Genomic DNA, 12,410 nt, shown 5'->3' on the forward strand with positions numbered 1-12,410 from the left:
GACCACTAGGGATGATGGGAGTTGTAGTCCAAAAACAGCCGGAGTCCCAGGTTTGGGAAACCCTCCTCTAGCCCAGCCTTTCTCAACTTGTTGCCCTCCAGAGGTTGCTGAACTGCAACTCCCATCATCCCTGACCATTGGCCAATCTGATGAGAGTTGTAGTCCAACAATGTCTGGAGAGCACCAGATTGCCAGGAAGGCTGCTCTAGGCGCAACAGTACACTGCTTTTCACAGCAACTGCGCCAGCTCTGCAAGGTGGAGTCACACTGTTTCATGGACAGTATGAGAGTACAAAAGCAGAAGCGGGAGAGTGTTTCTTCTTATTAAATATTTCGCTCTTCAGGCTCAGCAGCTGCAATTCAACTCTGTGTGACCTATGAAATCCCAAGTCTCTGGAAAACAGGTTAAAAAGCTGAGCTGGAAGGCTGGGGAGGTGTCAAAACAAATACCATTTTCAAAGGAGAGATAAAAAACCAAGATGCCAAGGCATGCAGCCTGTGAATGGATTACAGGGCAGAGATGAGAAACTTGCATAGCACTTAAGGTCCCATCAGGAACATGTCTTGAACCAGAGGTCCTCAGCTAATTTGCATATTTTCATTGCATGCAATTAGCATGATTGGTATATCACTTTCCTAAAGATGCCAGATGTTAAATTTTCAATTGATGAGCATGTTGCATTTGCAGTGCAATATTTTGAACTTGGTTACCCTCAGACATGAAAAAAATAATTGATCCAAGTAATATGGAGTGTTGCAAAGCATACTAAATTTAAGCTTCTTATTTATTTCTTTGCTTATCATTTTTATTAAACATTTTTAGCTGTTATGTTTTCAGATACATACAGTATAAGCCAGAAGAGCCTTCACCAACTTGGTACCTTCCAACGGTTTTAGACTACATCTCCCATCAGCCCCAGAGAGCTTGTGCCAACTGGGGCTAATGGGAGTTGTAGTCCAAAACATCTAGAGGGCACCAGGGTGGTGAAAGCTGAGCTAAGAGCTTCCTAGGGATGGGTGAGGGTACAAGGAAAAAGTTGGGGTTTATGGGTTTCCAATAAGAAGCCTTGGGCCATATTCAAGTGTGCTGGAGCTTGCAAGGGGGCATGTCTTCTCAACAGAGTGGCTCAAAGTTCTTTCCCAGGAGTGACATCAATGTACCAAAAGACATTACTGGAATCTATACTGTGCTTCAGCCTATTATGGAATCCTCATGTTGGAAGGGATATTGGAGGCCATGTCGTCCCAACGCAAGATCAACAACGCAGGATGCAACTGCACCATCGGACTTGAGAGCTCTTTCTTCAGTGGGCGGCTGCTAGTTGTGCTTAGGTTACACCCCAAAGTTCAGTTGAAATGTAGAACTGCGTGGTTAGTTCAAAAGAAAATGTGGAGGTCGCCTCGCGTGCACAAAACAGAGAGGCAGAGGGAGTGTTGAGTCTCATGCAGGCTCATTTTCCTAATGACAAACTGCGGTTTGCCATTACATCTGAACTACGGCCCCCTTCAGTTTGGTCTTTTACTGCAGATGATCTGCACTTAGGTTGTGCGCCATTCCTCACCCAGAAATGCTTTTCTGCGTCAGACATTTATTGCACTTTTGAAGAGGCCCTGGGTGCTTTATCTATTTGTAATACAGTGGTACCTTGGTTCTCAAATGCCTTGGTCCTCAGACAACTTGGAACCCAAACACTGCAAACCCAGAAGCAATTGTTCCCGTCTGCGAACTTTTTTCGAAAGCTGAACGTGCTCCATTTTGAGTGTTACGCTTCCGATTTGAGTGTTATGCTGACAATTTGAGTGTTAACGCTGATGATTTGAGTGCCACGCTTCCATTTTGAGTGTTACGCTGAGGTCTGTTTTTGCTATTTATTTCGCGTTTTTGTTTTTGCGGCTTTTTTTGTTTTGTTTTGTGACTGTGTGGAACCCAGTTCAGCTACTGATTGATTGATTGATTGTGTGACTGCAGTACATTGTTTATTGATGTCATTTTATGAATCAATGGTCTTGTTAGATAGTAAAATTCATGTTAAATTGCTGTTTTAGGGGTTGTTTTTAAAAGTCTGGGATGGATTAATCTGTTTTGCATTACTTTCTATGGGAAAGCGCACCTTGGTTTTGGAACACTTTGGTTTTGGAACGGACTTCCGGAACGGATTAAGTTTGAGAACCAAGTATTCTCTAAGTGGATAGCCAAGATAGTGGGGGGGTTGCATGCAGATTTATTCCTCCCTTCCCCATTTTTCAATATGTATATGCTTGTCCAGCTAGGAACAGGCAATAAAATCCCTTCCTGTGCTGGCTAGGTTCCTGCAGGTGTTATATGGTATTCTGAGGCAGGTTTGGCATTCAGAGAGGATCTAGCTCCCAAACAGTCCAAGCTGTGGAAGCTGAAAGTCCCTGGCAGTTGCTTTTAATGTTTCTGTGACGTGCGGGCAAGGGAGCTGGTGAGTAGGAGCAGTAATTAATTTCTCTGACAGAAACACCAGACAATGAAATTACCCTGCCACAGAGCAGGGTCACTAAAGTAAATATTCTGCTGGAGGCAGGTGGAACGTTGGCAGAGAGTCACATGGCGAGGGCCGACCAATGGCGAGGCGAGGCTTCTTCCGCCAGGGAATTGTGAGCAGAGCGAGGAGGAGAGCTCAGGGCCCTGGTGTGCTGGTTTTGCAGCTTGAGAGGTTGAGGATGGCAGGTCCCAAACCAAAACGAAACAGCTGTTGCAAAGATGCAAGTCCTGCTGTTACTCAGTTCCAAGGGGAAGACAGGGCTGGAAGGAGCGGGGCGCCCAAACCCCAGCAGCGTGACAGGCACTTTGATCCAAATCTTCCCCGATTGCTTGGTGCAGGAATTAGATTTGAATACAGGGTAGAAGGGGTGGGAACTGAGGAAGTGGGCAGCTGATTTTAGCTGCCCGTACGTTATAACTGCGCTGTAGGTTAAACCATAGAGCCTAGGACTTGCCAATCAGAAGGTCAGCGGTTTGAATCCCCACGACGGGATGAGCTCCCGTTGCTCGGTCCCAGCTCCTGCCAACCTAGCAGTTCGAAAGCACATCAAAGTGTAAGTAGATAAATAAGTAGCGCTCCGGCAGGAAGGTAAATGGTGTTTCCGTGCGCTGCTCTGGTTCGCCAGAAGTGGCTTAGTCATGCTGGCACTTGACCAAAATGAATATGCAGGTACATTGGTACCTCTGGATACGAATGGGATCCGTTCCGGAGCCCCGTTCGCATCCTGAAGTAAACGTAACACGCATCTGCGTGTGCACGGGTCACGTTTTGCTGCGTCTGCGCATGTGTGAGCAGCAAAACCCGGAAGTAACGCACTCCATTACTTCTGGGTCGCCGCGGAGCGCAACCCGAAAATACTTAACTTGAAGCTACTTCAACCCGAGGTATGACTGTATCTATCCTGTGTACAGTGGTGCCTCGCAAGACGAAATTAATCCGTTCCGCGAGTCTCTTCGTCTTGCGGTTTTTTCGTCTTGCGAAGCACGGCTATTAGCGGCTTAGCGGCTATTAGCGGCTTAGCGGCTATTAACGGCTTAGCGGCTATTAACGGCTTAGCGGCTTTAAGAAAAAGGAAACAAACTCGCAAGAACTCGCAAGACGTTTCGTCTTGCGAAGCAAGCCCATAGGGAAAATCGTCTAGCGAAGAGACGCAAAAACCAAAAAACCCTTTCGTCTTGCGCGTTTTTCGTTTTGCGAGGCATTCGTCTTGCGGGGCACCACTGTATTTATTGCAGGTCTAGATGAAGCCGTTTAAATAAAATTCCAGTGCAAAACATGGTGTTCAAACTTTTTACTCTTTTGCGCTCTCAGAAAACTTTACTCTTCAGCAGTGCTCTCTGTCCCTGCACTACCCAAAGTTTGGTATCATTTTGTTCCTTGGTAAGAAAATAAAAGCCTGCTTTCTCATTCCTGGTTGCTGCAAATTGCAGAGCTGACATGCACTGCCAGGAAGTGCTAAGACAGCAGACTAACTTGCAAATGGAGAAGCAAGACATTTTAAACTGTCAGCATACTTTGGCGGGGGGCAAGTATGTAATATCTTTAACATTTTTAAATACATCAATGTTACACATATATTGTGCAGAGCATTTTCACAGATGACACTAAAAGCACCTTTGACCCTCTCTTCTGCTATTTATATGCATGTTGCTAACGTGGGATATAAAGAGGAAGAGGACCATTTGAAATTGATTCTACATTCTAGCTGTGTAGGTTTTAATATTCATATTACAGATCTGCAAAATACAAAAAAGCACTTTTAGTGTCAAGAGTGGAAACCTCCTTAGTGTTTTACATAATAACTTGATCTGAACAAAGCATGCAATGCAATCAGCATACAGCAAGGCAATAATGAACAAAAGGAAACATTTATTTCCCATACACCACAACACTGCTGTTTGGAACTCATTGCCATGGAATGTGGTAAGTAATGGTCAACATTACAGGAGAGTTCCAGAAATAATCAGCTGTTCTTTTCTAATAGCCTTCTTCTGAAAAGCATGGCAATGAAGCTTTTTGCATCCCCGGTATCTGCGTGCTTGATCTGAGTTGCATGATCAGCAGAGACATAACATGTATCTGTTGGCAGACTGCAGAACTTCAGCCCTCAGTTGGTGGATCAAATGTTTGAATGGTTCCCCATACAGTGGTACCTCGGGTTAAGTACTTAATTCATTCTGGAGGTCTGTTCTTAACCTGAAACAGTTCTTAACCTGAAGCACCACTTTAGCTAATGGGGCCTCCTGCTGCCGCCGCGCTGCTGGAGCACGATTTCTGTTCTTATCCTGAAGCAAAGTTCTTAACCTGAAGCACTATTTCTGGGTTAGCGGAGTCTGTAACCTGAAGCGTATGTAACCTGAGGTACCACTGTATTTTATACATGCTGGGAACGGCTTCCCTGCATATATAAAACTAGCACATCAAGGATGATCATACAAGTTTGCTGATTGTACAGCTTGGCTTTCACACATTCTGATCTAAGATTCTTGCTTGCTGTAGTGTGTGTGTGTAGGGGAGAAAGTGAAGGAGGAGTTGACAATGCACAAAATCTCCCACCTTTCAGGACAAGAAGTTTAGAACAGGGTGGAAGAAGGCATGCACAGCATAGATAGGTATCGCAGCAAAGTCTCGTTTCCCTTGATGTAAGCCTAATGCACTGATCCTAACATTAAAAAATGGTGCAGATTTGGTGTGCTCCAACCCAGAGGACCAGGCTTCTAGGGAGCCTGTGTATTTTCCCAAATGCAGTAGAATACCAGACTGTGGAATTTGCTTTGCATAATTGCATTGATACGACAGGAGAACAAGTTGCTCTCAGGCTGTGTTCCCAGAGGCTGGTTGCAGAGACTTGGTTACTAGCTTAGACCGCCTGAGCATGTGCGGTCAAATAAGCTGTCAGATGAGCTTGATAACTCAGCAGTAAGTAGGTGGGGAAAAGTCTCCTCCTTTGCGCTGAGAAGCGCGTCAAGCTGCAATTTCACACACACACAGAAAAGGGGCTGGGAAAAATTGCGAGCGAATCCTTTTGAAGCGAACGCTGTGCTGTGTTCATGAAAGCTGCTCTATTCCCTTCTGAGATACAAACAGTGATCAAGTGGATAGTTACAGGATGTTCGTATTGATTATTTTACATCAGAAGGATGTGTTTTCCAGGCAGTTCACAGAGGGTCTCGCTCCTATCCGTTGGGGTTGTGTATATACATCAAACCACCCAAAGTGGAAAGCTGAAAAACTGTTCTTCCAGGTAGAAACATACAGTATAAGATCTAGAGTAATGGTGCCTTTAGGTAGGTCCAGCACCAGATTTTTTTGGTGACGGTGAGGAGAGAGAAGAGGAGCTCAACCCAAGCCCTTATTAACTCATCTGGAAGGAGCCCTATGGAGCATATACAGTGGTACCTCAGGTTAAGTACTTAATTTGTTCCAGAGGTCCGTTCTTAACATGAAACTGTTCTTAACCTGAAGCACCGCTTTAGCTAATGGGGCCTCCTGCTGCCGCCACGCCGCCGGAGCACGATTTCTGTTCTCATCCTGAAGCAAAGTTCTTAACCCAAGGTACTATTTCTGGCTTAGCAGAGTCTGTAACCTGAAGCGTCTGTAACCTGAAGCATATGTAACCTGAGGTACCACTGTACACATGTTCCACGGGGCCTCTTTTAAAAGACTCACCCTGTATATACCCAATTGCTCTTGTGCTTTTGCTTTCACCCTCAGCCCCATGGCTGCAGACAGCAACCTTTTCTGTGGTGAAGTTTTGCTACAAGGGTGTGAGGGAAAGCTGCTCTCTTTTATTCCTCCTAACTAGTGCCTAAAAAGAATATCGCTTGAACTGCTTTCAGCAAATCCTCCAAACTTGGATTTGTTTGCACATTTCTCCTTCCCTTCTCCTCTCATGCCTAGGGATGAATTCATTGCATCCTGTTTAATTCAAACCATAGTTTGCTGTACAACAAAACCAACAAACTGTGGTTCAAGTGATCGCTCCAGATCAAGATTGCAAACCGAGATCAAATTGTGGTTTGCAATCCTGGTATGGAAAAACCAGGCAAACCACAGTTTCCTGTTGGGGGCATGATGATAGCAAACTGTGGTTTGATTAAAACTGAGTGCAATGAATTAAGCCCCGTGCCAAAGAGGAGGAGGAGAGGAGAATATGAGCAGTGCTTTTTCAGGATCTTGTAAACAGTAATTTGGAGGATCACCTGAGTACAGCCATAGTTCCTAGGTTCAGTAGCTGACCGTGTGGCAGGTCATGAAATCATAGAATTGGAACGTTGGAAGGGACCCCTGAGGCTCATCTAGTCCAACTTCTGCAATGCAGGAATCTTTTACCCAACATAGGGCTCAAACTCACAACCCTGAGATTAAAGGTCTTATGCTCCACCAACTGAGCTATCCCAGGCATTCATATTCTTTTGCTAAGAGCAACCAGATGTAAAGGAGGACAGGGCTTGCATATTAGCAATATAATTTTGGTAGGTGCAGCTTTCCTCACTCCTGCATGCTTCGGCCAAAATGCCGTCTATTACACAAATATTAAAGATACAGAATCTCTGAAATCTTTTGCATGCACATGGTTACAGTCTGAGGAGCAGTTAAGCTGCCATGTGTGTGAACCTGGGTCTCAATAATTTCAAGCAAGACTTTCCCTTTTTGGTGAAAACGGGTTAAATATTCATCGCAAAGAAATGTAAAAGGGACTCTAGACAGGATGGGGGGGAGAGAGATAGAAACACTTGGCTGTCTGTCAAAGGCTTGAATGGGCTTGGAGACTAGCTGAGCTGACCTTTTCCCCCCATGGGATTTTCCTAAGGTCTAGCTTCTTGTCAACTTACTGATTGCAGGGTTGTGTGTGTGCGTGTGTTTTAAGAAATCTGACTTCCTGGGTTTGAAAGATAATGAATTTAACTATGGATACTGCAGTGAAAATTGAGCAAATGCATACCTCTCCCCAGTATTTACAGATTGTGGATCCTGCTGCAGCTGAGATCTGGGAGATCTCACCATACACTGCTAAACAAAATGGGACTGCTCTTACAATGGAAGAAAATATCTGAACTGGCCTGTAGTCATTAATCTAAGGTTACATTGCTATTCCAAAATGTATTCAAAGCAGCTTACAGTAACGAACCTGAGTGCTGCATATATAGTGGAAAGGAAGGATAGCCTCCCCACAAAATAATAATAATAATAATAATAATAATAATAATAATAATAATAATGGCAGCAGCAGAGAGAGAGGAAAAAACATTTAATCTCCAATAATACAAATCAGAAACAAATATTATAAATAGTTGTATATCAGCCACTAAAACAAAACTAAAAAACAAACAAACCTCTGTGCAGTAATTTATCAGTTTCTAAAAGGGGTTGTTCCTTCAGCTCAGGGCCATGCTCTTGCTTATTATGCTGCCTCAAATGTACATTTTATTTTTGACTTCATTTAGGAATGTTTTCTTTTGAAATGTTTTAAGGTGTTTTCTTTTTAGAACTTTGCTGCGTTAAATGTGCATTCTGTACTTGACCTCCTTTGTAATGTTTCCTTTTGAAACCTTTAAGATACTATTTTTATTTCCCGTTAATTATGTTGCTTTGAATGTATACTTTATATTTAACTTTTTTCAGTAATGTTTTATTCAGGATTGTTGTTTTAATGTAGGTTGTAAACTACATTGAGATTTTTTAACTTAAAAGTATAAAGCGGCATAGAAATGAAATAGATAATAATAATAGTCCTGTTTCTAGCAACAGAAGTTAACACCTTTTTATGGACAGGTTTTCTGTGCCTTTTGGCCAATGAAGAAGTCTCAGTTGTATCTTTTTTTCTGTAGTGTTGCAGCATTAAAAATTGCATCAAAGAAGTAATTTCCTCCCGAAACTTGCTAGGCATTAACAATTCTAATAAACTTTTTTGGGGGAGGGTGGCCCTTTGAGAACTCTTAGTCCTTTTTTCCCTTTTATTTATACCCATAGTCATCTGCACAATAAATGCTTTAAAGCTATAATCTTGCATGCACTTACTTGTCAGTCAGTCCTGTTGGGATTACTTCTGAGTAAGCGTAACTAGTAGGATTGCAATATAAGCCTTATTTTTCTATTGCAGGATGCCTGTAGAACACAGTCTATTTGATGTCCGATGTGGTTGGACTTTAACTCCCATCAGACCCAACCAGCATGGCCAATAGTCAGGGATCATGGGAGTTGTAGTCCAGCGACGTCTGGAAGGTTACAGGTCCCTCACCCCTGTCCATCTCATAATGAAACAGCTATGTTTTGCAATAGCTAATGCTCTCTCTCTCTCCTGTTGTTCTTCCACAGAGCCCCTGAAATCATCCTCGGTTTACCCTTCTGTGAAGCAATTGACATGTGGTCTCTGGGGTGTGTAATTGCAGAGCTTTTCTTGGGCTGGCCGCTATATCCAGGAGCTTCAGAGTACGACCAGGTTGGTATTGCTGCCTCTTTTATTTACTTGGGCAAGAGTGGTGCGTACTTTCCTCCCATAGAGATTGAGGGGAGGAGGGAATGGGGGGGGGGGGAGGCAAGAGTGACACACAATCTGGAGTTTCAGGGGGGAAACTGAGCTGCCATTGGTCATGATTCTTCATTGGCCAGAGTGTGTTGAACAAGGTGGGTGGATTGCTTGATCTGTTTACAGTATTTTATGGCATTTATATCTCACTTTTCCACCATCGTGGGACCCAAGGCAGCCCAGATATGGTTCCCTACTGGTCACCCAGTCACTGACCAGCATCAGCCCAGCTTGCCTTCATCAAGGTGGGGGTTTCATGTAACTTCAGACTACGTTCTCTTATCTCCCACTGCAACACCAAGGGGCCACATGGCCCCAATTCAACAAGTAGTGCCACTCTGTACCTTTTTAACTCTGTGGTGAGGCCTCTTTATCCATTGCATTGGGAGTTAAGAGTGGAAAGCCAGCTTGGTTTTGGACCAGTAGTGCCCATAAAGACAAAGATTGTGTATGACTCTAGTCCTTTTTCTATCTTCATGTGTCTTTATGTCCCTCCTTCTTCTTCGCTCTTCCTTACTATCTTGAAATGACCTTACCTGTACTTTTAACTCCTGAGACCACTTTTTAATTGTTCGTCTGTAGTGTTTTGGTAGTACTGTGCCTTTAAGGGCTGACCGCCTAGGTGATCTGTCAAGCAAGCGTCTAACTTCCAGGTGGCTAGGAAGCTCTGTAGATGGGTGTCTGGTCAAACAGTGAACAAAGCAGGCATCCTTACTCCACTGTAACAGCAAGTATCAATGCAGGTTTATTTGTTATCTACATTGCAGCATCAGTTGCCTCTTGTTGCCACTGAGGACATGTTCTGAGGCAGAGGTGGAGAACCTGTGGCCCTCCAGGCATGGCTAGACTCCATCTTCCATCAGCCCTAGCCCATACGGTCAGGGATGATGGAAATTGTAGTCCAAGAACCTCAGAAGGGCTGCAAGTTCCCCATTCCCATTCTAAGGATTGAGAAGCAAGTGAACGCTCATTCACGTTAACACTCCTCTTGCATCATCGCCGTAGGAGGGGCAGCAGCAGAGGCCTAAGTCAAAGGGCAGGGAGATCCTTGGGCTAGGCTGTTTTCTAGGAGCCCACCGTTCGGTTTAACACTGAAGGTAGCACAGTGATGGGAAAAACTTTGCCTGCAAAAACTTTGCTTATTGTCAAGCAGCTGTTGAGCTTCTCAGAAAAAAAAAGTTGGTGAGCCTGTTCCTGGCATTATCGCCTGTTTTGTTCCAGTGCCTTTAGCAATGGTACGACACAAAGGCATTCAGCAGATAAAGCCTTGCACATCGCTTCTCTCCATGCTGCAGAACATTTTGCCTGCTTAATTTTCTGTTTATCGGGCTGCTGCTTAAAGAAACAGGAGCAAGGCCACAAAAAATGGTGGCAACCCTACCTTTTGCTCAACCATCAATTGAATGCCAAATATCTGCGACTATAATCAGCACAAAAGTCTATGCAGCCAAAATCTAGTTTTTCAAAATTTGGAGTTGCCTTTCCCAGTTCCCCGGTTTCACTGCCACGGTCTTTGAGACTTTCTGTAGAGGTGACATTTGGAAGATGGTTGGTTCAAAGCCCCAGTTCGCCTCCTTGCTTCTATTCAAGAAATTTATTTGTTTGTTCATTCGACAATAATGAAATAATAATATAAAAAATAAAAACGGCAGCTTAAACCAGTAGACAGTATTATGATAATTGGCACCAGCTCTAAAAATAGTAGAACCAATCAAATAACAGTCAAAAGAAAATAGAACACATTCGCAGTATAAAATAGGTTCATGTTACGAGGCAAGCAGACAGAAGAGTTTTAATGGCCATACCACAAATTCAGCAAATATGCTGCAATCTGGCAAAAAAGAGCCTTCCGTGGAAACAGATTTCTGCTCATATAGCTAACAGGTACTTAGGAAGGTGCTTTGTACCAGGTTGGATTATTGATCCAGCACAGTACTGTCCACTTTGACAGGCAGCAGCTCTCCAGAGTCTCAGTCTGCTCCCTTTTAAAACCAGGGACTCCAGGGATTTATTCCTGGGATCTGCAGCACCCAAAGGATGCACTTGACCTCAGCTTCTTTGTCTAGGGGTGTAGACGATTATTCTTATGCCTTCCTATCCACATTGTGATTCTCATCTGAACCCCACTGAAGTGGTTGGGTGCATCTTCACGTAGGATGTGCCCTGGGGCTACCAGCTGTCCATGGTGAGAGCTGTTTGGTGGGATGGAACATACAGACCTAAACTTCTTTCATTCGGAAAAAGATGGCGGAGGGGACGCAACCCGGCCTTCATGGCATCTTGCTCAAACAAGTCCTCCTGAAATTAACATTTGAGGATCAAAGCCAAAGTTGTAAAAGGCTCTTTGGCAAATAAAGCATGCCCGCAAGGCATACACACACTCTTATACCTTCACTGCTCTCCCTTTATCTTTGCAGTTTATGGATAAAGCAACGTATGTCCGCAGGCTTCAAAGGCTAAAGGAGGAGTGCGGTGGAGTTTAACTGCAGAAGGAAAGATAATTTTATAGCACCTAGTTATTTAGCCTCTTAATACATCATAAATATTACTAATGGTTAAAGTTTGTGGGCCCTTGCCTTCCTTTTCAGTCCTTGGTTTGAGGCAAACTTTCCATGCCCTCACTCCCATTTCCTCCCATTATTTCTTTTGCTGCTTTAGATACCTAAAGACCCCCCCTCCCCTATTCCAGCCCCCAACATACTACAGATCCTGGCAAGATAAATCTGGGCTTCTTTCTTATCCTTCTCTTACAGATCCGATATATTTCGCAGACGCAGGGCTTGCCAGCTGAGTATTTACTGAGTGCAGGGACGAAGACTACGAGATTTTTCAACAGAGATACAGATTCGCCGTATCCGCTGTGGAGGCTAAAGGTGAAGATGTTGCTTCTCAGCTTCCTTCGTCGGGGCCTGCATCTCATAATACCGAAACCTTATTGAGGCCTGTGGGCATTAAGGCGGGCTGATAGGCAGTTGCTGCAACAACGTGATGTGGCTTTTGGGTGGCTTGGCAAATTAATGCCTCAGGTCTTCAAAATGTTTGCAGATTCATAGAAAGGGCTCCGTGAAGTAGGCTGGACTCCTCCTCACCTCCCTGCTGGGATTGTTTTGGGAGAGAATGTTGTCTCTTTGCATAAGAACATCAGATGAGCCATGCCGGATCATACCAAATGCCCCTTTAATACATCATCCTGTTTCAAACACAGGCTAAACATCCAGAAACTAATTCTATACACCACCACATTGCTCTTACGATAAATATAAATATAGTGAGGGGAAAGGCTGTGGTTACCATTTGTTGAGTATGGTAAAGGTAAAGGGACCCCTGACCATTAGGTCCAGTCGTGACCGACTCTGGGGTTGTGGCACTCA

At 44.1% G+C, this 12,410-nt stretch overlaps 1 protein-coding gene across 7 annotated transcripts in view; it reads left to right on the plus strand.

Moving 5' to 3' along the window:
• Nucleotides 1-12,410, plus strand: part of HIPK2 (homeodomain interacting protein kinase 2) — a 165,965-nt gene that overhangs the window by 106,591 nt on the left and 46,964 nt on the right. For all 7 annotated transcript variants that reach the window (XM_083574188.1, XM_083574192.1, XM_083574193.1 and 4 more), the window contains exons 3-4: nt 8,829-8,952; nt 11,793-11,912. In XM_083574188.1, coding sequence (XP_083430314.1) covers nt 8,829-8,952; nt 11,793-11,912 — 244 coding nt within the window. The remainder of the gene's footprint in view (nt 1-8,828; nt 8,953-11,792; nt 11,913-12,410) is intronic.

Source organism: Podarcis filfolensis, assembly GCF_964270895.1.
Source record: "Podarcis filfolensis genome assembly, chromosome: 10".
In the NCBI taxonomy this organism is placed as follows: domain Eukaryota; kingdom Metazoa; phylum Chordata; class Lepidosauria; order Squamata; family Lacertidae; genus Podarcis; species Podarcis filfolensis.